Source organism: Asterias amurensis, chromosome 7 (genome assembly GCF_032118995.1).
Source record: "Asterias amurensis chromosome 7, ASM3211899v1".
In the NCBI taxonomy this organism is placed as follows: Eukaryota; Metazoa; Echinodermata; class Asteroidea; order Forcipulatida; family Asteriidae; genus Asterias; species Asterias amurensis.
The window spans coordinates 14,066,238-14,092,688 of record NC_092654.1 but is presented as its reverse complement, the minus strand read 5'-3'; the positions used below and the strand labels follow the sequence as shown (position 1 = coordinate 14,092,688).

At 39.3% G+C, this 26,451-nt stretch overlaps 2 protein-coding genes and 1 non-coding gene across 7 annotated transcripts in view; 2 read left to right on the top strand and 1 right to left on the bottom strand.

Annotated features, from left to right (window-relative positions):
• The window catches only part of LOC139939400 (trafficking kinesin-binding protein 1-like), a 56,661-nt gene extending 37,483 nt beyond the window's left edge, over positions 1-19,178 (bottom strand). The window contains exons 1-3 of one of the 3 annotated variants that reach the window (XM_071935236.1): positions 19,052-19,178; positions 10,651-10,942; positions 10,157-10,372 (exon numbers count right to left, since the gene is read on the bottom strand). In XM_071935236.1, the coding sequence (XP_071791337.1) occupies positions 10,157-10,372; positions 10,651-10,852 (418 nt within the window). In that variant the 5' untranslated portion in view covers positions 10,853-10,942; positions 19,052-19,178. Of the gene's footprint in view, positions 1-2,123; positions 4,011-10,156; positions 10,373-10,650; positions 10,943-18,663; positions 18,843-19,051 lie in introns of those variants that run through there. The other 2 variants (XM_071935235.1, XM_071935237.1) reach the window with 2 other exon arrangements.
• Positions 4,902-5,021, top strand: LOC139940175 (U5 spliceosomal RNA). The gene has a single exon (XR_011786394.1). It is a non-coding gene; the product is annotated as a U5 spliceosomal RNA (small nuclear RNA).
• Positions 19,179-19,803: 625 nt separating the features above from the next.
• Positions 19,804-26,451, top strand: LOC139939401 (uncharacterized). 3 transcript variants are annotated; one of them, XM_071935241.1, is made up of 4 exons: positions 19,804-19,932; positions 22,836-23,478; positions 23,765-23,989; positions 24,476-26,451. In XM_071935241.1, exons 2-4 carry the CDS (start codon positions 22,918-22,920, stop codon positions 25,946-25,948), a joined length of 2,259 nt encoding a protein of 752 aa, XP_071791342.1. In that variant the 5' UTR covers positions 19,804-19,932; positions 22,836-22,917; the 3' UTR covers positions 25,949-26,451. The 3 variants fall into 3 exon arrangements, with proteins under 3 accessions (XP_071791342.1, XP_071791343.1, XP_071791341.1); XM_071935242.1 differs by having other exon boundaries at positions 19,886-19,932; positions 22,841-23,478; XM_071935240.1 differs by lacking the exon at positions 19,804-19,932 and adding an exon at positions 21,755-22,502.

Here is a 26,451-nt window from a genome sequence, read left to right as displayed (position 1 = left end):
ACTATTTATATTTTGTCTAAAAGATTTCAAAACATTTTGGTTTTTTAAAGGCAGTGGACACTATTGGTTATTACTGACTCAAAATAGTTATCAGCATAAAACCTCACTTGGTAACGAGTAATGGGGAGAGGTTAATAGTATAAAACATTGTGAGAAACGGCTCCCTCTAGAGTAATGTAGTTTTCGAGAAAGAAGTAATTTTCCACGAATTTGATTTCGAGACCTCAGATTTAGAATTTGATGTCTCAAAATCAAGCATCTGAAAGCACACAACTTCATGTGACAAGGGTGTTTTTGGTTTTTTTCATTATTATCTCGCAACTTCGACGACCGATTGAGCTCAAATTTTCACAGGTTTGTTATTTTTATATATGTTGAGATACACCAACAGTGAAGGCTAGTCTTTGACAATTACCACAAGTGTCCACTGCCTTTAAAACCCTCATCAAGGCAAGTGAATGCCACATTGGTAGTTAATTTCCAGCCCTGAAAGTATATTAGTCTCAATCCTCAGCCAAACATCTTTAAGATGACTTCATAATGGGAATACCTATAGCCGACCCTTAAGATCGACTGCAGCTAACGCTGGACTAAAAATAGTTTCTGACTGGAGGTATAAAGCAGTTTGTCTCTACTACTCTAGAGCCTCTAACGTCACCTAGGATGTGAGAAGTTTATGTCCAGGGTTTGTGAAGGACACATTGAGATGTTTCTCACAATGTTTTATACTATTAACAGCTCTCCATTGCTCGTTACCCAGTAAGTTGTTATACCAACAATTATTTTGATTCCAACAGATTGTATTGAATATGACGTCACCATTCAAATACTTGCCCTACAACGTGGCGTCTGTGAGTGTGTGTGCACTTGTGCCGTAGAAATCAAACCGGGAATGCTGCGTGTTGCATGCTTCATTGATGTACATGTTTAGACACACATGGTCTGACTGACAAAATGTTGACTTTCATAGCAACAAAGAGGAATATTGACACAGTCTATAGCGTTCAGTGTCTTTAATTTGGAATAAACAAACCTGAACACTTGACCATGATAAACTCATCTAATTTTTGTTGACAATGGTTGTGTTTCCAGAACATGGAGAGGAGTGTCACATAATTGTTTGAATTATTAAAAAATAATTTCCAAGTACTACTAGTAATTATTTGTGAGGCTAATCATCCTTACTCGCAGTTGAGAAGCTGAATTGCGAAGGACGTGGCATGCAAGGTGTTTGAGCTGCTGCATGCAAGGGTGCCTCTAGCAGCCAGACACATCGATTTATTCATGGCCTATACATAGCACAGTCTGAGAATTGAGATTTAAAGTGTTTGATTTTTTTTTTCGTAGGGAGGAAAACCAGAGGGCCATGAGAAAAACCTTTGTGGCATAAGAGGGAACCAACACAAAACTCTAATCACGTATGGTCCTACCTGGGAATCGAACCAGGGTCACATAAAGTGAGAGGAGAGCGCTTTACGCACAAGCCAACCATGCCACATTTAGAGGTAGTGCAGTACAGAGAAGAGGTTATGGACACTTGTAAAACCAAGCATCAATATATCCACATGTAAGTGTTGGTTTGTAGAAAAAAATGCTGGTACTTTTAAAACAACAATACAAATCTACAAAGTACAAAAACCTGATAATCTTTCATTTCAATCTGATTTTCAATCAGAAATTTTCAGATGATGCATAAAATAATTTCTTTCCTTTTAAGTTTTACCATGGACCCTTAAAGGGTGACTAAAGGATAAAATTATTTTACCAATTTGTAGCAGGATAATAATTTTTACGGATCGCTAGGGCAATCAAATTTGAAGGTTTTTAAACAGATCATGTTAAATTTCAAGCCTCCCCTTGCAGCAACATATCCAGCAGAATGTATTTCTAAGAGCCAAAAAAAAAGCTAATGGCCAAACGTTTTGATCCCAGCAGAGTTTTTTTTTTCTCAAAGGCTTAACGACAACACAAACAAATATTTATTGCCTTGAAAATGGTAAAATGAGACCATTCAGGACAAACTATACCAAGAAAACAGAGCCAGCTTTCACTTTAGCGCTGGAAGTTTATACAAGAACCCATCACTTGCAAGCAATGTCAACAATAAACATGTTCAAACTTACCAACAGATTTGTCGTTGTTATAGCCTTCTGCCAGGCATGGCATCCCTGCGAGAAGAAAGCTCTGATTTTGGCTCACACAGAATCCATTCTGCTCGCTCACTGTCTCATAAAAACCTTCCCATGGTGCACTAGTGCTTTGGAACTCCTGTCCGCACGTGGACTTGTCCGAGTCCGAGAGGGTGCCATTACATAGCTGGCTCTCTGTCATTGATTTGTGATTGGTTACCCGACTACCGGGTACTGGTTGAGCGTTAGGAACTTACATCGTGACACAGGGCACCCAAAAACACTAAGAATTGGTTTCATTAAAAAAAACAAATTATCCTACTGCACCAAAAAAATAGAATCCTCAGTCAGCAGAAGAAATGCATGATGACAACTGTAGATCTGACCATAGACTTGCATCAAAAATTGTTTGCATACAGATTGTATGACAGCACACATTAATGCAGTGTTCTTCCTTTCAGTGGTTCGCTAGTTTAAAAACACACAAGGACCTGTCAAAAGTCTTCAAGTGGTCTGGCTGGCCAATTCAGTGTTGAAACATCCTTATTTCATTTGAAGTTCATGGACCAGTTGATGAAATAACTAGCAATATCCTTGTCCTGCTGGCCAGTCACTTAGCATTATTCAGTGCAAACGTGTCACTAGGTACATCTGAAAACCAAGTTAAAACAACCAACCAACCAACCATTTTCTGACAAATGTTAAAGTTCAGTTTATTGCTCCATGGTTCACATAAGACAACAGGTATTCCTCTGACAAGTTGACATGTCCTCACTCTGGTTCCGATATCATCCTTCAACGTTCCCACAGATCCGTGGTCCTTTCTCATGCACAGACTTACACTCCAATCCACAAGTCCAATATATCCTATTTGCTCTGTGTAATCACTTCCATGCTGTAGTAATAGTAATATTATTCATCCAGGTATGACAAGAGTACAACAATGCATGCAGCCTGGACTGTTAATCCTGTATTCCTATAAGTGTTGTATTTATTGAGTGGTCACAAGTGGTGCTAGACATGTGTCAACAGACATCTATCATGATGCTTGATAGTGTTGATGTACATGTACACTATGATATAGAGTGATGATCTAGAGTGATAATTGAAGCTGTGTATAACTGTCAACTGTTATTGGTACCTGTGGTGTTCCTACATGTTCAACTCAGCATTCATTGTCAACCATAAGCAGGCTAAGCACTTAAGAGCTATAAATGGATCCCAGCTAAATCTTGTTTGAATGAATTCCTGAATGGCTTCAAAACTAGTCCAGTATCTGATGTTGAGTTCTGTAACACATGTGTCCAGTCTGGACATGTAATGAGGGACCAGAGCTGGTAGCGTCCCAAAACTCATACTCCAGAGTCCCCCAAAAAGGTCCTCTCAACCATGAAAACTATCCACAAAAGACTTTACATCCTTCTTAACAGACTTGTAGTTCTGTAACATGTCAGCTCTCAATGTGTAATGAGGGACATAGCATGGTGGATGTCCTAAAACTCACGTACTCCAGGAGTCCCCAAAAAGGTTTTCTCAACCATGAAAACTCTCCACAAAAGACCTTTTGAGTTCTTTAACAATCAATGTGTCAGTTCACAAAGTGTAATGAGGGACTTAAATATGGTGGTAGACATCCAAAAACTCACATACTCCCACCTCTAAAATGATTTAGGGCTCTCTCAACCAGGCTCCACCGCAGACTTTTGTACTGTTCATATGTAAATCCAAATCCAACCATTGATGGTTTTAGTACTGCATAGAGAGATGGTTACCACACACAGCTAAGACCCTGACATGGTTTTAACGACATTGCAGTTGCACGACACACACAAGAGGACAGAGAGAACGGCCATGACGATATTTAGCTGTACTATGTTGCTATGGAAACCCTACAGATACCCCAACATGGGAATATTGTTGGGTCGTTGCTCAGTGATTATAATTTACAGCACAGAGTTGTTGTTTTTCTGTGGACAGTTGTACCTTACACAACACAGACAAGAATCTCTTGTCAACAAACTGTCTGTGTTCAGAATTCTGACAACAATACGAGAAAAATCAATAATAAATTTACAGCTGGCATTATTATTATAAGGAGCAAGCTAGCCTGGCCAACACATTGCTGGAAATGATTGTGGAATTTTAGACTTTTGTTAAATTACCACACAATAGACTATCAGTGTCTAAGAATAACATTGTTTTGGGGCTCATTGATTTCGTTCATCAATAATAACATTATTGAATGTCTGTGTTCTTCCTCCATGGTATGTGCACTAGTTCAGAATAGATAGCCTTGAAAATTCAGGTACAACTTGAACACCCCTATTAAATAATGGAACATGCTGCACACCAACTGTGTACAGTGTACATGTCTACACGTGTACTGTATATGAATTGTACATTGTACCGCGTACACAAAGCACATGTGTGTGGTTAGTGGACCGCATAAAGCCCGCCCCCATCCTGCCACACACACTGAGGTCACTCAGCTATGCAAATGAGGTCAAACCAGCTTGTGCACAATAGAATGCCTGTGCCAAATCAGCATTATACAGTCATAAAATCCTGATTTTTGCAATATTTTGAGCTCATTAAGAAGATTTGACTGAAGATTCTTTGTAAACTAATATCAATACATACAGTAGTGTATTTCAGATGACATTTTAAGACAATTTAAAAAAGTTTTTTATTGGGGTGTATTTTCATGCTATATAACACCATGGGTAGAAGTCAGTACCTAAAAGGTCACTCCATGTTGGAAACCATTATTCACTACTCTGGTTTCACTGCATTCGCATAAATCTTTCGCCTTTTACTAAAGATTTCCGTGCAGAGGAACAACTTAATGAGTCTATAGACTAATTTTTTGCTGCCCAGTCGAAAGATTGGGCTAATAAATAATCAAAAAACAGAACTTGATATTGTAATAACTACTCATTAATGTAAGAGTGTTTCATATTTTCCAGACGGTCCATGTTCATTTTTAGTGGAATTCTCAACCATACTCGTGCAGCACAAGTGTATCTCATCTGTTTATAAGTTTACAGCTATACACTGGCCAAATTACCAAATTTAGAAGCACAATTACTGTAAATAATGGGGTATAGACACTCTGGCCAGACTTTGTTTTGCTGGACAACTAGTATGAGAGGTCGATGTTTTAAAAAAGGGGCACAACAAATCAAAATAATTTTTAGCATCAAACAAAATTACTTGGTAACATGCAATGGAGAGCTGTTGAGACATTGTAAGAAATGGCTCCCTCTGAAGTAATGTAGTTTTTGAGAATTAAACAGATTTCAGGCCTGAAGCCTTTAATTATGCATCTGAAAGCACACCAATTTGTGCAAAAAGGGTGTTTTTTCTTCATGATTCTACTAACTTTTAGTCCAAATTGTCACAGATTTGTTATTTATGCATATGTTGGGATACACCAAGTAAGAATACTGGCTGTTGACAATTACCAAAGGTCCAGAGCCTTTAAGCATGGAGGTAGAATTCTACCTCCATGCTTTGTAACATGCTAAGACTTTGTTTTTAAACTTCCAATGGCACAGTCTTTCTCAAAGGCTTAAAGAAAGATTTTCTCGAGAGAAACTCTGTTTGCATTTATACCATACAAGTAGGCCATTTTGTTTGGTCAGCAGTTTGAAACAGCTAATAATGTTATTCACCATTAAAATTTGTCAACAATACCGCAGTTTTTCCAAAGAAGGCCCCTAAAATTTAACCATCATTCTATACACATACTATTTTTGCATAAGATTCATGCTACATGTACTTGATTCACTAGCAAAAATATGATGATTCAACAACCAAAGCTCTGTCCATGCAGAGTCGATAAGCAAGTCTACTGCCCTCTAGTGGCAGAATCTGCTAAGCTTTCATAATTTGCAATCATGTCACGTCAATATCACATCAGAGGAGGCCATGGGTTAAACAACTTCCAACTATTGTTATTTTCAAGTACCAAATTTCCACTCCTAATGATACAGTGTATCCAAATGAAGATATAAGCTTTGTAGTATTTTTTCTCTTTCCTGTTTCTACACAACAGCAATATTTGGTATCTATGGGGATAAAGGTTATCGCTGAATGAAGCACTTCAAGTTTTGTTTAGTGTTTTGGCACGTACACACTGGTTGGAGTATTTTGTTCAGTTGATTTCTTTATTCATGAAATAGGCCTATGGGGAAAATAGATACACTGTACGTCTTTGGGTTCATATTTCAAAAAAGTTTTTCAATTGAAAACTTTGCGAGGAGGCCGCAGTTTGAACAACTTCCAACTATTGTTGTTTCCAAGTATCAATTAATACAATCTATCAAATGGAATAAACAAGCTTCAAAGTTTGTGTTATTTTACAGCAATTTCAACTGAAAAACTAAGCAAGGTTTTTATTTTTGTTTTTGGTTACATTAAATAAAATGAAGCACCTGATCTAAAGATCTGGTTCGAAGCAGTAGGCGTCGGGTATAATGAGGAAGGGGATTATTACGAATGAACATTTTAAATCCTATTTAAAAGTTATTAAAGTACACTGTTTTCCTCTGAGACAAAAATCTGTCGTTTTGGAGAAAGAAAAAACTCCCAAACAAACCCAAAGTTCAGGGCCATTTGCCAATACACTATTGGTAATTACTCAAAATAATCATTCGCGTAAAACCTTTCTTGGTGACGAGTAATGGGGAGAGGTTGATGGTATAAAACATTGTGAGAAACCGCTCCCTCTGAAGTTACATAGTTTTCGAGAAAGAACTAATTTTCTACAAATTTAATTGCGAGACCTCACATTTAGAATTTGAGGTCTCGAAATCAACCATCTAAACGCACACAACTTCATAACAAGGGTATTTTTTCTTTCATTATTATCTTGCAACTTTGACAACCAATTGAGCTCAAATTTTCACAGGTTTGTTATTTTATGCATATGTTGAGATACACCAAGTGAGATGACTGGTCTTTGACAATTACCAATAGTGTCCAGTGTCTTTAAAGATGAATCTGTGACAGTCTAGTCAGTCTGTGCTTCAGACACTTCGCAATGAATTACTGCCACGAAGATCACTTAAGCTTTTTTTGATCAACACAACTGTTTTTCTCCCAACACACTTTAATTTGATTGTACAACCAGCCAATCCTTCTGCTAGCCTTGGGTTAGAAGACTACCGTCTATATTGATCCATTGTACAGTACATTGTAGATCAAAGAACAAGCCTACAGACATTGTTTTCCTGGATACTGGGCTGGTTAGCCTGAACATCTGACGTCACACTTTGAGGCTTGTGAATAACAGCAGATACCAGCCTGACCCGATGTTGCCAAATGTACCTTTGACCTCATGTTCATTTCACATGGAGATTCACAGTCAATTCACACCATGTACAGTGTATTAAATGGTGCATAATACAACACTAAATGATGTACACGTACACAACATTATGCACACACTGTATGCAGACGATCGAAAATGCAAGCTGACAAACTTCATCACCTCGGACCAATCATAACACAGATATTGGAAAGCTTAAGTCACATCACGATTATCTCATGAAATTATTGCATCCAAAGAAATTAATGGGTTTGTAAGACCAGTGCCTATCTAAGACCAGTGCCCGTCTTTATCATTGCGGGTAAACAAGGGAGACCAGTCTAGTTCCCAGACTACAACCCTTAGGTCTGTCTACAATATTTTAGGCTTCAGTATCGATATAGATCTTGGATCCAAGACCCCAATATATTTGCCAGACAAAATTAGTTTACTTGACAATAATGAAGTTAAACTTCAATCCAGGACCAAAACTTCAAGGAAAATACTTACCTGCTATAAAACATTCCCCTCTATTGATTTGTCGCTGCACCATGAGCATCTCACAGATGGATACCGGGACATTAAAAATGCTAATTTTATTTGTTTAGATTTTATTTGAACTTTGAATGGATTATTGCAATCAAACAACATTTGCAGCCAAGGGCTGCATTTGGGTCAAATTAAAAAGATTTTATAACATCACATTTAGCAATCAACCTAACTACAACCAGCAGAAATTAGACCTAACTACAAGTCACAACTACAAGAAAAACCATGAGAAAAAAAAAATGAAAAAAATATTTAAAATATTGGCATTATGTACTTGTTGCATCTCAAACATAGCTTTACAATATTTTGTCCTTGTATTTCCCAGCTCCTGTCTTAACTCTGTACATAAATACTGTGTGCATAAAGTATTACACAACATGCAATCCTAATTGATGTGTGCTTTCATAATGATCTCTGCGAATGATATAACATACATGTACACGATTTGGGATTTACGCAAGTACTAGTTTGATCATGTTAAAGTTGCATGGCTGAGTCTCTCCACAAAAATTGTTGTAACAAATTTTTTCTTTGTATAAATTTTGCTAGATCCTATGGCGTTTAAAAACAAAAACATATTTATAAATTAAAGTTTCTTATTTGCCACGGACAGTGCAAAATAATGTATAAAAATGCAAAACATGGTCAATGAACTGGTTACATGTAGGGATTCATTCTAAGTTTTTCATTCATTATGAATAATAATAATATCTTTTTTTTCAATATCTACAAAAAAAGCAATCTCAAATATGAATAAATTTTGGATCAAATCGGAGCCAAAATGAGAACTGACAACTTTAACTGAATGCAGATTGTGCAATTACAATCCATTGATTACATTGTACCATGTGACGTTGGAGAAACACAGGGCTGTCTTCAAGTGTTATTGATTGAATGGAACGATGGCCGCTAGGAGACTATTGTGTAAGATTGCATCTCCAGCTTACAAAATAAGGGAAAAATATATCCTTGTGTATTTCCAGACAGTGTGTTGAGGACAATGTTGAAATCATGATGTTGTCAAATGAGAAACAAAGACTTCTAAGCAGAGAATTGTACAGTAAATTTATAGTTTTTTATTTATTTATTTATTTATTTATTCAATAATGCTGGTTTTAAAGCCACAAAGGTTCACAGAATTTAAGTCAACTTAATCACAGTACTAGCTAATAACCCAATGGAGAGGAGACATGGAAGCAAAGTTAAGTTTTAGATGTGGGAGGAAAATCCCAAAGAATTACTCCAGGAAAAACACACACAAACAGATAGGGACTCACACCCTGATTTACATAGTGCCCCCAGTGGGGTTCAAAAAGGGGTACTAGACTATGGTCCTAGAGGTGGAGGAGAGGACATGGACTACTCCGCAAGAAAGAAAGAACGTAGTATGGAAATATTGACTGCTTTGAGGGGCACAGTTAAACTTATAGGACCAAGGTGATGTCATAACTACGCGTATGACTATGCCCGTAGCGAAGCTGATGGCAAAGCCATGGTCTTACATCACCAAGGGCCTATAATTTTAACTGTTCCCCGATTATTAAGCAGTCAATAATTCTAATAAAAATTCTTCTTATCAACAACACTATGACCACACAATGAAAGGTCATCTGCGAAGAAAGGTCGTCCGGTTACACGGCACACTATTCGTACATTTTACATAGTTGCGTTATTTTCAGAGCGGGCATAGTCAATTGATTATGCCCCGGGCGTCATCTTGATAGAAAAAGGGGGCACAGCTATTTCGATGACCCCTTTTTTAACCAATCAGATTAGAGGATTCTATACATGAGGTATATAAACAAGATTATTTCTGCTAAAAAAATAGCCATAATCTTGAAATAACATTGTTTTTTGTGTATTAGTAACTCCTTTATATACGAATAACTAATAAAAACATTTTTTCACAATGTTTTGTTAAAAAAAAAATTACAACTATTATCTCTTTGTGAAGACGGTAACGATTTGTGAGCCGTTGAAGACAACATAAAAACACCAAATAAGACCTTTGAATTTTAGAACCAGGTACTTGATTGTCGCAACGATTTGGTACTTGGGTACCCATAATTGGACCCCCAAAAAGACAAAACAACATGCACAAACAAGAATTGGGGGTGGGGGTGGTAGTTGACACAGGCTTTGTAGAAGAAAAAAAGAATTCACTTACTGAAATATTTGAGAGTTTCTTCCATCATGACTGGCGAGAGAAGCTCCAATGGTTCCTCCTGTTGTTGCCTGGCCCTACCATCTTCAGACCACAGCCAGTCGCTGTGCTCGTAAGAGTAGTTGGACGTGGTGTCGGCTCGTAGCTTATACATGGGTATCTTCTCTTCGAGGAGGCTGAAGAGCTCAACCTCTGGGATGTTGGAAGTGTTGTGAAGGTCTGATGAGAGAGGTGTGGTGTAGAAAAGCCAAGGATTAATCATTGGCAGACCTTTTTGGGCTTTTCGGTGAGAGTGGACTTACTAAGGGAAAATTACACAGAGCTGCTTAAAATATTACTTAAAAATTACTTTAATTTGACAGCCAGGGGATAACCGTAAGGGGATGCAACTATATGAACCTGGCTGGCTAAATATTTTAACAGTTTGGGTTTGAAAAAAAAAGAAGTTTTATTTAACGCATCTATTTGTATTGTGACAAGTACAATATTCAATTCACCTGTCAGTGTCCCTGCCTCGCACTGGCCATCGATGGCACTGTGGTCCCTAGTCCTGGTGCCGTCCCCATCCAAGTGGTCATCGGTGAAAATTTCCTCAACGGCTACTACCGCCGGCGACGAGACAGGCGGTTGCATGGAAACTGCCACTGGTGGCGCTGTTGCATGGGCCAGTTTGCTGGTCGGTGGAGGGCCCCAAAGCATTCATGGAACTTTGCGATGCACTGGACGCACGATTCCAGAGGTGTTTACTAAATCCAATGCTAGATAGCCATCTTTAACAAGGTGAACAATCTGTAAAATATTATAAAGTAAAATTAAACAATAAATTCTGACGCTATAGTGAGATTCAAAACTCATACCGAGCAAAGTACAATATGACTAAGTTATGCTGTAAGGTTGCGGCAAATAACTGAAAAACACTAAACAGGAAATTTTACTTAGTTGAAAACTGGATGAATACATATGGTGCTCGTAGGGGGAAACTTGCCCTACATTTTGCTGGCCAACTGTCCAGTCACCCCCTGTGATTAATAACCACACAGGAAATAAACCTGTACTGGCTACATGTACGGTGCTTTGTGTTTGATATTGAAAGAGCCACTGGCAAGAATATTTGTGCAGACTTGAGATTTCACAGCCAATTATTAATAACAAAAATTCCTAAACTATTCTCAATCTGATAGTGTTAAACACAGGTACAATTTGTGACTGGTATCCTGCTCATCTGTTAGCAGAAAATTGTTGAGCAATATTTTTGACTTAAGCAGCTCTATGAAATTGGGCCCTGCAAGTGTCAGAGAGAACCGTACATCATGCATTACAATGTAGTATTGGTGCAAGACGTTCGCAAGACGTTCCGATTCTTGTTGAGTGAGTAAAACTATAGGGCCTACATAAATGTACTCTGCAGGCAGCAACACTACACACGTATTCCACAGAGAGGGCATTCCAATGAAATCTTGAACCGGTCAGCGATCTGGAAACTTGTTTTCCCAACAGCGCCCACTAATATTGTTTGATAGTAGTGCGTGTGTGTTGGGCGCAGATAGGGAAATGGTGATTAATAATGATCAACAACAAGCACAAATGAAATATGTGAGATGACACTCCTCAAGACTTGTCCTTAAAAATGACCTGATACCCAACTTGACAATTAATTTGACATGACCATGGAGGAAAGAAACCTTCATGATAATGATATGACTAAGAGACAGTGCCCCCTTGGTTTATCCGTCCACAGAGCAAAGATCCGAAGACCTCAACCTGTCTGATATGAACAAAGGTTTACTTATTATTCACCATGTGTTGTACCCTTATCAGAAAAATATGTGCATGGGGGAAGCCTCTGTTCAGCTTAACAGGATGGGGAAGGGTCAGGGCAAGGTTACATCAGTAGAGGGTTAGGGGGGAGGGGGTAGTCAGATCATAGAGGTCAATTACTGGATATGTATGTCCCAATACTGTATGTGCTCCAGATTTATATTTTTGGGGGGGTATGCCCTATAGACGATGTGACCTGTGACATCACAAAAGAGCCACAGAGCCTTGACTTCCTGCAGGCACAAACGGTACAGTCAGCTCAATGGAAGAAAACATAAAATCTTACATTTTATGGAGATTGCACTGTCTAATTGTTATCAACTTTTAATATGATGCAAGGGGGCACATCTCAAAACTTGTCCAGCTTTTACTTTCATAACTCTTGGATTTAAGTGGAAATTATGACACAAAATGTCAACTTTCCCATACTAAGACCAGTGCAGTAACTTGCCTGCCAGAATACTCAAAAAATGCACAAAGTCACACTTATTGTAAACAGAGTTCACTGGTCTAAAGCAGGCCTTGAGATACATAGAGGTCACAAAGGTCATGGTCTCTGTTGCCTTAGGACAGCAGTCTTGGCCTTGGTGCACCTTCAAAGTTTCCCAAATTCCAATGGAAGTGCCCTTAAAGGCACTGGACACTATTGGTAAGTACTCAAAATAATTATTAGCATAAAACCTTACTTGGTAGTGAGTAACTAATGGGGAGCTGTTGATAGTATAAAACAATACATTGTGAGAAACGGCTCCCTCTGATAACATAGTTTTCGAGAAAGAAATAATTTGCCACAAATTTGATTACGAGGCCTGAAAGCACACAACTTTATGCAACAAGGGCATTTTTCTTTCATTATTCTCTCCCAACTTCGACGACCAATTGAGCTCAATTGAGCTCAATTTTCCAGGTATGTTATTTTATGCATGTATGTGTTGAGATACAGGAAGTGAGACGACATGAAAAACTGCTTGCCCTCTCAAAAATGAAATTCCTAGCTTGCCATAGAACATGAACAACATGTACTTCATGACAACATACACATAATGTACATTACATAACGCATGTCATGTAACATTACTGTATAGTGTATCTTGACTGCCCATGTATCTCAACATCGATCAAGTTACACAACAGAGCTTGCACAGGCCACAACCCCAAAACAGCTTTTTTCCTAAACACTTTTAACTGATAGTCCAACTGTTCGGACAACCCTGTCAGATCAGAAAGCCCCTTGTGATTTACATACTTCTTGTTAGGGATAGGATAGGGTGATGGTAAGGGTCAGGAAAATGCTCCGAGTGTCCAATTACATATGGGGGGGGGGTCGAAACATCTATATGTCAGAACAGAGGGTGCAGCCGGTAGTATAGCATTATGTGTTAACTAAGCCATCAGGCCTGGATACTTCACGTCCGAAGAAACTGGTCATTGAAATACTCTGGCAGTAGAAAATTAAAATTTCTTCATAGGGTGCCCTTCCCAGAGCGTGAGCCAGGAAAATGATGACAACGAATCTCATGTATGTAGGCCCTACATCTTTCAATTCTGTTTAAAGACACTTGGTAATTGTCAAAGACCAGTCTTCTCACTTGGCTTATTTCAACATGCATAAAATAACAAACCTGTGAAAATTTGAGCTCAAGTGGTCGTCAAAGTTGCGAGATAATAATGGAAGAAAAAACACCCTTGTCACATGAAGTAGCGTGCTTTCAGATGCAGATGCTTGCAAAATCTAATTACGAGGTCTTGAAATGAAATTCGTGGAAAATACTTCTTTCTTGAAAACTACAATACTTCAGAGGGAGCTGTTTCTCACAATGTTTTATACTATCACCAGCTCCCCATTAGTTACTCATTACAAAGTAAGGTTTTATGCTAATAATTATTTAATAGTGTCAATTTAATAGTGTCAAAGCCATTGGACACTTTCGGTACAGAAAAATAAAGAAAAAAAAGTTCACAGATTTACAAATAATTTACAGGGTTTACAGAAGGTAATGGTGAAAGACTTCTCTTGAAATATTACTCCATGAAATGCTTTACTTTTTGAGAAAACATTAAAACAATATCAATTCTCGATAGCGAGAATTACACATTTATTTTAAACACATGTCATGACACGGCGAAACGTGCGGAAACCAAGGGTGGGTTTTCCCGTCATTTTCTTCCCACTCCGACGACCGATTGAGCCTAAATTATCACAGGTTTGTTATCTTATATAGTAGTTGTGATACACGAAGTTGAGTATCGAGGGAGCATGACAAACTAGATAGATCGATCGTCTCTTAGTACTGATTCAACTCATTTTGAACATGGTCTTGTAAAATAAATGTTGGTCACGTAAAAAATGTTGAGCTTGCAGTCTTGGGGACTTTCCTCCGAGATTCGAGTCCTATGAAGCTTGTTAAAGGACACTCAGACATTGGTCATATTCTACAAAATCCCTGGCCTTGGCCATCCTCTGACGATTGACATAATGTACAGGCTGTCACGAACTAAATGACTAATTCTCAGAGATGGTCTGATTTTTTTTACAATAACTCCAAAGCCACAAGTACATAGTGTTGTGGCCAAGCGGTTAAGAGCACCAAATTCAAACTCTGGTGTTTCTGATCAGCAGAGTGTGGGTTTGAATCCCCAGCCGTGACACTTGTGTCCTTTTAAAGCAAGACAATTAACCATTGCTTCGTCCTTCGGATGGGACGTAAAGCCGTTGGTCCATGTGTTGTATAACGCATAAAAGAACCTAATGCTTTTTATTGAAAAGAGAAGGGTTCGCCCCGGTGTTCCTGGCTGTGGTTGCTGTATGCACCGTAGCACCTTGTAAACCCTTAGAAGGTGCTAAATAATTGGGTCTCAGAATTCATCACTACAATAACATAATAAAGACTTTGATTTATTATTATTAGTATTATAGTACCTCCTGTAGTCCCTAGTAATACTTAACTCAATACATACATGATAAGCCCAACAGATTTGTTGGTGTGGGGTGTGGGGGGGAGGGGTTTGGTGGGTGAAGAGGGCGGGGGTGTAATGTTTACCTCGCCCGATATTGTGCTGCCATGCACAGTACAATATGCGTTTTTTAAAAATTGAAGAATGTGTAATGTTTAAACATTAACATGTTACTCAAATTCATACACACATTCGGAAGGCATTTTCAACAACTTCTCCCAAACTGTTCACAGGAAGACAATTGGAAGTGTTTGCTATAAGGATTTACAAGTGTAAGTATCCCTTGAAATTGTGTGGTTTTCCTTTTACTTGGTGACCTTACATCTTCTGTAACTTTGTACAGTAAAAAATGTTTGGTTCTACATAATATACGCGACAAACAGCAGCACTTACAGACAGTCAGAACACACAATCATACATAAAGTTTGGCTATAGAATATGCGCCTGTAATTCAGTTGTCTGAGACGCGATGTCTGAGATCGAGGTACTGTGCGTCTTACTTTAACATTACTTCAAAGTGCTATTCACAAGAAATAAACCCTGGCTGGTTGTAAGTTGAATAAAGTATAATTGCAATGTACAAATCAAAATTGTGATTTGACCAAACATTTGGTATTCCAGTTTGCACACAAACTTCTGTCTTTCAATGTAAGTTTATTCCATTTAGCAGGTCAAGGCCAGGGCCCAATTTCATGGTTCTGCTTACCGTTAGCACAGAATCGGCGCTTATGGACGCAGGGAATTATGTGCTTACGGCAAGCGTATATCACGGGTTAGGGACGAATTTTGGCTTCTGCGCGTGGGAACTCCGCATTACTAGGCATTCTGCGCTTACAAGGCTAGCGCAGAAATCAGCGCTTGCATGAAGCATGATCGTAAGCGCAGAATTCGGTGGTAAGCAGAGCCATTAAATTGGGATCTGCCCTCTACAGTTGTATAAATTCACAGTACACATCCAAAAAAAATGAAGAAAATGTTTTTACAAAATTTAATGTTTATTTATTTCCTTTATGGTAAACTTTGCCAATGTACTGACTGAGTGTGGCATCCAGTTGCCAAAGGAAAACCAGATAATTGGAATCACCACATTTGTGGAGCTTACTTAATTTCTGATAATGCTTACTGTTACTATAGCCACTTAATTTTGACACAGGATGTAGCTTGACACTGACAGAACTTGGCTGCTAACCAGACTGGGCACAGACAAAATTATGCACAATCTGTAGATAAGGCAAAATTGTGCTCTCGAAGCAATCTGTAGATTTGGCAAAACTGTGGGCGAATGTACTAAAGAAGAGGGTGCATGATTTTCCTCCTAAAAAACATTGATTTGCAGCAAATTAAATATTTGTGAGTACAATGAAATTTCTGATATTTCACAATTATCATTGAGAAGCCCAGTGGGTGATTTTCCAACCATTTTGTTGTCTTTTTGTTAAATGGGAAAAATTGTTATTGATGTTCAGAAAAATACCTGAAACACTTAGTTAGACACCATTGCCTGCCTGGGGCACTAGTAGTACGACATTAAAAAACGAGAAAGTTACAAGCTTTCATTTGAGCCATTGCTCGAAAAAGTCCGCCAATTATTAGTAGCAGTGAAATAAAGTGCTCAAAATTTCAATATATCACGTGACTAATTCTTATGTATGTGTTTTAAAAGAAACGTTTTAAAACATTTTCATGGTTCCTGACCATTAAAAGTAAAAGTTAAACTTTTTTTTGTTACAGCGGGTGATACTCTTTGAAATACCATTCACTCAAAAAAATCTATTTTTTAATGTTTGGGGCCAAAAATCTGACATAGCATCTTTAACCTCAAGAGTCCAGACAATGTTTGACAAGAAAAGCTATGTATAACCCAAACTGGGTTTAAAAACAGAAAAAATTATTGGTCAATGGACCATTGAGCCATCAGTGGCATACCATGTTTTAGGCATATGACAAGAAAATAACAATTTAACGTTAATTTCTTGTAAGTTGTGTTTCCGCCCAAACTTGACAACCACCCCAACTATACAATGTAGTTGTGAATGATCCCAGCTTAAGTGTTATAGTTGGGGCGCCACAACTATAGTTGAGACCACCCATAGAGCTCTACAGTCCTTCTCTACAGGACCGTCACTGATGATAAAGCATGTGTAGGCGACTGTACTGTGTGGGGCACAATGGAGGAAATTTCCTTCCTTCCATGTGGCACACTAAAGACACAATTTTTTGGTGGAGCGCCGCGGCTCTGCGAAGAGTGTTTAAAATCCTGGCATAATATTAGCATAATGTGCTAAAACAACGCTCCTGTTGCCTTGCCCTTGCTCATTTTCCTGGGCATGGTGGGGATGGGGGATCATGGGGAGACACACTGTGATTTCGGCTACATGCATTTATGCCGGTACTCGTCATCACCTTTCAGCTACTAAATGAGGGTTGTGGTGTGATGTGTCGCAGTTTGTGGACACATGTGCGTGGTGCTTGCTCTTTAAATTTACAAATGGTGCAAGCAACAAATTAGGTCCATTAGCCACTGATGACTTGATTTGAGGGAGGGCATCCCAGTCCCGCAGAGTTCATGGAAAGAAGCTGTTTTTGCATGTTGAATTTTGTCCATTGTTTGTTTAAAATGATTGAATCAAAATTAAGATAATTGAATCACACATGAATTTGGTGCTTTTGTTTTGTTGTTATAAACATGAGTTATGGCTCCCCGAGTAAGCCCACAAGAAAATGCTCGGTACTTTACAATTTTCTTTGTTAGATGCGTGTCCGTGACATGAGCCTTCAATTTATAAAAATTACAACTCTCCCCTGCGTTTTTAGCGCCGATGTGTAATTTCTTTCATTTGCCCCCCCCACTATTTTTTTATATATAATAATACAAGTATCAATAATACGTTAACAATTAATAATAACAAATAATCAAGACCTACCCCACCCCCAATTTACTCAGCCCTTCTTACTAAACCAAAGTTGCAGATTAACACCTTTATATAAATTATACTCGCATCGTTTTTCTTCAAAAATTGCTAACACAAAATGTTGGTGCAGGTTGTCGGAACATAGGGGTGTCGGAACATAGGGGTGTTTTGGTTGTCGGAATAAATGGGTGTCGGAACATAGGGGTGTCGGAATATAGGGGTGTCGGAACATAGGGATGTCGGATTATAGGTTGAGTTGTCAGAACATAGGGGTGTCGAAACATAGGGGTGTCGGAACATAGGGGTGTCGGAACCTGTTGGAATATAGAGCAGTCACCGTCCCAAGTATAGTTGGTGCGATTGTCATGTTTGGGCAGAACAATGTCATACAATACCAAGGCCAAACAAAAATAACAAGGGCGAGGCACAGAAAATAGTTCTAAAGACTACCCCCACTTTTGTGTGTGGCCAAGTCTCCTTACTTAGCTTGTCTAGATTGCTATTTAAATTACTATTTTACCATGTTGACTTAGTAATAAAATAGTGTTGGGACTGTAGATTCAGACTTGGCCACAAAAATTAGGCGAGGAAAAATAGGTTCGTTAATCAGGATTTTACAAATACAATACTTAGATTAGAATACCATGGCTTTCCAATACGGCATCCCCCAACAACAGTTAGCTTGTTATTGTTTCCACTTAAAAACAAATAATCTTCGGTATTTAGCAGGTTAACAAATGCGGTGTATGATGGTAATAGGGAATGGTGTAACTCCGCATTTTTTTTTTTTTTTAAACTAGGCCTCCTTTTACTAGTTTTACTTACACTTTAAAAAAGAACTGTAGTTTTCAAGTTCTCCTGAGTCCTCTGATACCTGACGTTTACTAAAAAGATGAGAGGCTATTTCCGCCCAGTAAAATAGGAAATTTTTTGGAAGACTGTACAAGAAGAAGCGGTCAATAAAAGTGTCAAAATTGTCGTACTGTGCCTTTGATTAGTCGCCATTTCCCATGTATGACATCATGTGTTTTCAATGTGAATATGTGACCCGCTCTGACGAAATGAGGAATGTCTAGTAAAATTTCATTTCGTGTAATTTGACACCGAACATAATCATAACAAAAAAATTATTGAAAATTATTGAAATTTTTAATTTTTTTATTTCTACACTTTTGGGTTGCCTAAATCTTGATGAAACTTACTATGGTCTTACCTTTTCGTCAAAAGATTACTAAAGATGTAAAAACAGACGATTTCTGAGCCATGTTCTTGACGTAATTATCCAAAAATGTTCCAAATCCCACGGGACAGACAGCGAACATTCATTGAAAACACCAAATTTGGCGCTGTCGCAAAACCTTTCACACAACTTGCATAGCGCCACCAAGAGTACCATTGGAAAGCCAAAGATCCGAGCTGTCTAAATATAGCCACCAAAAACACGTGTCAACACTGAAAGGGGTTCAAAGGTCACCAAAGGCAACCCCTGTTTTATCAGCGATGACATCTCTCATTCATAAATCCGCGTCGCGAGATTAGTATGGCTTACAGACCGAGGCGTATGTTTATCCATTCAGCGTGAGAGTCCGTCACCCGACCCGGTCTTGTTGCCATAGCTCGTTGCAGCGCTGGTAATACGACAATGTTCACACGGACACTGCGCGGGTACCATGCAGTTGCAGCGCTGGTAATACGCAATGTACACACGGACACTGCGCGGGTACCATGCACAAACTTTGCTACACGTACGACGTGTGGACAGTGGAATGTTTATCGAACGTTGGGAAAACAGTGTCTAATTTCCATCATTGTTTCGTGGTTTTTCAAGGTTGAATTGTTCCAAACCCAAATAATTCTGAATGTTAAAGGAATAATCTTTCAGTTAAACTTCATGCTGGGTGAGAAATTTCGCTAAAATCATGAGAAACATGCACGGGGAAATTGCGAATGTTCCCTGGTCTTCAAGCCGAGTATACCCGTGGGGGTTGATGCTGTGCGCTGAGTGACAGCTGTCTTTACTATGTTTTGACTTGACGCAAACAAAACTCGCATTTCAAGTTGGAAATATCAACGCAAATGGCTCTAAAATTTCAGGTAAACATTGTCAAACTTATTGTTGAAATTGTCTACTCATCATAATCTTACTTCTCGTTGAGTTGTTTGTTCATTTTGGTAATTTTGTTTGCCTGACCACGGGGGGTTAAAAATTGATGTTTTCATTATCGTAAACAAATAAAAATTATTATTTTAATGAGTGTGTGTGAGACGTCGCGTTTTTTCAAATTAATTTTTCTGAAGTTTGTGTTTTTCCAAAACGCGTCATAACATTAAGCATCAAGGTCGTCGAAAATTCCACATTATTTCAGACAGGAAGGTCGTATGGTCTTGATTTTTAGTTCATTTAAAATATTAAGACTTGCTTAATTGGATTATTATGAAAAATGCAAAAGTGAAATTCACTAGACAATCCTCATTTCGTCAGAGCGGGTCACATATGCATGCACTATACTCTCGCGCAATCCTCAATGGAGGGCGCTATACACAATTTTGTTCAAAACGAGTCATGGATCTTGAACCGAACCGATTGATTTTGAGGGGGGTCTCTGGGGACAGATTTCTCTTTGCACCATAAAGCTTTTATTATAGCTCTATGCTTAGCGCCCATAACATTATTTGATGTTTTGTTTTGTTTTAAACGGTCTAGAATACTAGTTGGGTTAGAACAACAATGCATTCCTTTTTGATCTAAAACAAAATCATTCTCCGATTGAAATCTCATTCGCCCTGAAAAAAAACCCCAAAGAGACGTAAAAAGGAATCATGGAAAGAAAAGGAAAACGGCGCTATAAAAAAATGTCTACCTTCAAAATCCTATTATAAGTCAAATGATGTTCAAACTAAATAATTTTCAAAAGAAAAACAACTTAGTTCAAAGCATAGAGTAAGGACAGTTCAAAGCATCCCTTCATCAGGGGGTGCAGGGAGCACCCCTCCCCCGCCCCCACACGTACCACCCCACAACTGATTGGTAGATCTTCAGGTGGACATTTAAAATAAAGCAACATACTAACTACCACGTTTCTGCTGAACCAATTAAAAGAGTATTGCGTGTGTCTTTTAATTCATTAACTCGGAGCCTGACAGGTGTCGTATGGAATTATGTCCTCTATGCAATACTATCTCCTGCCACCCCGGCGGCAATACTATTGCATATGCAATAATGTCCGGCGGACGGTTTTGCACAATGCTATCGTGTCCGCCCGGACGCTGCTGCATAATGCAATTGTGTCCGCCCAGACACATTTGCATAAGCAGTTGTGTCCGCCCCGTGCAAAACCGTCCTTGCGGTAAATTAATTGCCCTTGGTCGACAGAACACGTTCGCCATTTTTTTAAGTGCATGTCATGAATGACATGGGAAATGTTCGGCCGTTTGGGTATTCGCTGCAATCATAAAATACATGAATATTCATGCTGCATACCATGGAGACTATGTTCAGTGCATGCACGCTCGCTTACGCGCGCAAATACATGTACAGTCATGTACATGTCCACCAAACGGTTTTTGCATAGCCCTACTGGCCACGATTGCATATGCAAAAATGTCCGGAACGGAAAGTATTGCATGGCGGACACAATTGCATCTGACACAGGCATATAAGCAGAGGTGGGTGTGTGGGCGGGGCGCGGATGACTCAAGATCTCAGTACAATCATGGTACAATGGTCCCACCAGCGGAGAAAAATCATGGGCAAGTCGGTGCAGTAAACTTGACCTTCTAATATCATGAGGTTCTGCCAGTTAGCCATTACTATTCCCAAAAATTTCAAATTTGCACAAAGTTTGTTCTAATGGCCTGAAGAAAGAGGTTCAAGAGGATGTCCCAGTCGGCCGTGTCCCCATGTGAAATTAATGTGGACTGGAATATGAAGGAGGTTCACAGTTCGCCTTATGGTGGTGGGTGGGGTTGGTTTGGGGCGGACAGCAATCTCACGAGGGAATCTCACGTCACAAGGGCTCTCTAACAGAAGTGTGAGGGCAGATACTCTGGTGGACAGTCTCATGCCACCCCGGCGGCAAACTAGGTTATCAATAGCTTGTGCTCTCTTGTAAAACAATGTTTTCCCCAAAAAAGTTTGTAAATGTATTACTTTTCCCGGACTTGTCAGGGAAAGCCAATTAAGCGATGCGCTGCAAATCAAAGGACGGTCTGTTTTGAGTCTTGATCTTTTGTCGTTCGAGATTTTCATGCAAAATTTAGCAATGGCGCCACCAATAGTTAATCCTTAGACGCAAAACATGAATAAAGATGGCAGCCCCCATGGCAAAACGAAAGTTGTGTTGAATTGAATGAATAGCATTGTTTTGGTTTAGTAACTGTGAAACGATCAACACTGTCAAATCTTGATAGCATTGTTTCTTCAACAATGTAGCAGTTGAGTATGAGAATAAAATGGCCTTCTACATTAAACCCCCGAGTGGCGTCGATAACTTGCACAATTTATCTGTATTTGGAAAGAAACGGTTGAGGTTTCTGAAGCAGGTGTTGAGATGCGACAGCATTGGTGATTTTCGTGAGCTTTTGGAGCGCGCTGATACGGCGGACGACTCTGAGTGTTTGATTGAGGGAACCACAAAGGACAGAGTGTCTCATTTTCTTTTAAGGTAAACTGCTGGATGTGATTTTTTTTTCTCCCTTTCTTCTTTTTACATGTCCCTCTATATAGAACAGACCCAGTAACTGGGGCGCTGTACTCCTTTTTTCGAAATTTTGACATATTATCAGTTGTACTACTACTAGCGATAATGTCAAAATTTCGAAAAAAGGAGTACAGTGCCCCAGTTACTGGGTCTAGTATCTATATAATTTTTTTATGATCAAACGAACCTGAAAGTATGATGTCTTTTTAGGCAAATCTTTCACTTAAAATATTATTTATATTATATACTTTTATCCAAGTTCAAGTTGGATTATAGTTTTCTTTTTATATTTTTCAGATTAGCTTGCTGCCAAGATCCAGAGCTAGCATCATTTTGTGTCAGAGCAGAGACAGAGTTATTCTGTTATCGATTCTCCAGCATGAACGCAACAGAACTCATTCGCCTTTTAAACTCAACACACCGGTTTTTGTCACGCCTACCTCCTGGCTGCTCTTCGAGTTGTCACGATTTACTGAAGACTTTAAAAGAGATGAGAGCTGGTGGACTGACTTGGGATAGTATCGTTTCCAGGTACCTGGATGGAAGCAGGTCAGACTCCATCAAGGTACCCTTTCAGTATGTGCTATCTCTTGTGGCCAGGAGGTGTGTGGTACTGGACAGGGGTGTGGCCGAGGTACCCATTGCAGACATTCTGAAGGTGATGGCCTTCTTCTTTGAGAACATAGTCTTAGATGGTATGGCCGATGCTCGCCTTTCTGTCCGAAGCGTAATAAGTGAAGATGAACGGATGGTCGATTTGCTTCATGAAATCAGAGGACTGTACTATGCAGGAAGGAGGATCACCACACCTGACGTAACTATGGAATGCGGACACGTGTCGGATCTGGATATCGATAAAATATCAATATGTTTCCCACCATGTATGCAGCATCTACATCGTGTGTTGCGGAAAAAACACAGGCTGAGACACTTCTCTAGGGTGAGTCTATATTTCTGATTCCAAATTATACTTTAATTGGCGATACAATTTCAGATAGACTTTATAGAACTCTTGCAAGAATTCAAATGTTTGTTTGAAGGTTGGATTCCCACATACATTGAATGAATAAAAGTTACCTATTTTGCAAAGGTCCCAATGCTCCATAAGATGTGAGATATGCACATTAATCTATTTATTAGGAACTTTAAACTAAATTGATTACAGCTTTAATGATTATACAAGTTCCAACTAACATAATAAACTTGCGCTTCTTGTTTTGTGATAGATTCAGTACACACTGTTCCTGAAGGAGATCGGTCTGCCAATCACCCAAGCCCTGAGGTTCTGGCAAAGAGAGTACTCCCAGACGCCCCGTTGCCATGAAAACACACCTGGATGCACACATAATTGGCAGCGTGATGGAAGGAGGTACACCTATAGCATCAGACACCTGTATGGTTTGGAGGGGTCAAGGGTTAACTACAGAGCTCACAGCTGCCGTTCCTTACAGGTACATTCTAATACATTTGAGGCACATTGTATCAGATTTCCCCAACTGTAACATGAAACACAAAAATTGTGTGTTACCCGACGATGACTGGAGCAAGCTAGTCGAAAAATTGAGACAAATTAAGAATTCATTCCACGGTAGTGAAGTACACATTAATCCCAAAAAAGCTAGAGTAGTAGTCCCGGCCGATTTTCTACCTTCGGCCCAGATAGTTGTTAAAAAGCAGGACAGTTCTTTTCAGAGCTGAGAAGTCTCCTGAAAATCTACTCTGTGGTAGTAGAATATAAAGCAAGACAGTTCTCTAAGGAACTGTATCTACCTGGCAAGTAGATACACACATGGTGTTACAGCAAACCAAATATATACTGAACACATTTCAAGTATTAGTCATGAGTCAAACATGTCACACTGTTCATGCTTGCAAGCATAATTGGATCTGCCCCACAGCACAACGCAATAATAACACAATTTGACTTGTCTTTTCAGGATTGTAGCATGGGACATGGTGAAGAGGGTGGCTGTCCGTTCCAGCATTTTGACGACTTACATCTCAGCAATTCCATGAGTCAAGCTGGTATCACTTTACCAACAGATAAGAAACAAATAATCGATCTTGCCCGAAAAGGGAACCCGCAACATGCTTGCCATGCCTTCTTCAAGAAATCAGTCGCTTTCAACCTCGAACATCTCCTGCAGTCGTCAGCCAGTTTTCAGATGGCAGATAGTAGCTCAAATGACAAAGATGATCGACCATCAAAGAAATTAAGGCTCCTTGAAAATAGTTGTCATCTTCATGAGAATGCGACTCATGCTAAGAGTGGTCATGACCTCTCTCAAGTCAAAGACAGCCTCTGTGAAAAGAGAAACCTTGTTAAGCCAATCAAAACCACTCAAACAAATACAAATAATCAGATAAGTCACATTCTCCCCAATCACATTGTGTCATCGAGTGTAACTGCTTATCAGACTCGTGTTTGTCCCGACAGCTCTCATAAAAACCCCTTAGGATCACACCTGGAGGACTCGATATCCAGTAAACAACAAATAAACCAAGACACTGACCGTACAAGCAATCGAGTCCCGGTATTATTAAACCAGGAGGAACAAATATTAATTGAGAATCCAATGAGACGTCAAGATTGTAGCTCATGCACCATCCATGGATGCCCTGTAAGCTCTAGCATGGCGGCATCCACTTCCAATGTAGATCAGGAGAAGCATTCAGTTGGAAGCTCCGGCAAGCATTCCGTAGTCCTTGAGGAGAGATCAGGTGAAGAAACAACAAGTAAGTCTTTAATCAGTTGCTGTCAACAACTACCAAGGTGTCATACGGGTAGCACATCCCCACAATCTTATTTCATGGGAAGAGAACATTTAGAGGAACCTAATGATATCAACCGGCATAAAAACAGACAATCAAATACAAGAAGCCCTTCAAGTGTCCACGCTGGAAGAGCCTCCTCTGAAAGTCTATCCAGAGCTTCATCTAAATGCTGTTCAAGAGGCCCCTCTGAAAGCCGTTCCAGAGGGCCTTCTGAAAGCCATTCCAGAAACCCATCTGCCGAAACCCTTTCGAGAGGCCTATCTGAAAACCATTCCAGAGACCCATCTGAAAGACATACAGGAGGCCCCTCCAAAAGTTATTCCAAAGGCCCATCTGAAAGCCATTTCCAAAGCCAACTTGAAAGCCGGTGCAGAGGGCCTTCTGAAAGCCATTCCGAAGGACACTCCTCTGAAAGCCATTTCCAAGGCCCTTCTGAAAGCCATTCAAGAGACCCATCAGAAAGTCATCCAGGAGGCCCCTCCGAAACCCGTTCTAGAACGTTCAGCAACATGGAATCACAAAACCAGACTGTAAACATCCTAAGAAGCATTCATATTGAAAAGCCAACAGATTACTATAGGAGTTACATTCGTCTTCTGGAGAGTCTCCATCAATTGGAGGACTCCAAATCATGAACAAAAACAGTATCTTTTTAAGGGGATGATTAGGACTGTGAGGCTTACAATAATTTATCAAAGGATGAATCTCAGAGTTTACCAGTTTTACCTGCAGAGCTGTGTTTTGTCAAAATTTGAGAGAGTTGTAGTGGACCGGATGCGTTAGTTGCTAAGAAGGCAATGTTCAATCCAGTTGAAGTGCAACGTGGTACAAAACAACCATTAAGCAAGCCAAATTTGTAGTCCAGTCTTGCACCCCGACCCTGAGTGCACATTATTCATTTGGGAATTGTTTTCATGGCTTCTAATAATAGCAATTTGACGCATCTGTCTGAATACACATTACTGGTGCTCGGTTTGTTTGCTGCCCTCAAGTGGCTGGATTAGTCTTTTCCCTATGTTAATACATTGTTATTGAATAATTGTCAATGCATAACGATATATTCAATTTTTTTATCCGTAAAATATTTTCAAGATTTAAAATACTTGTGCAATAACTGTTGTTTTTACTTATATTAAAG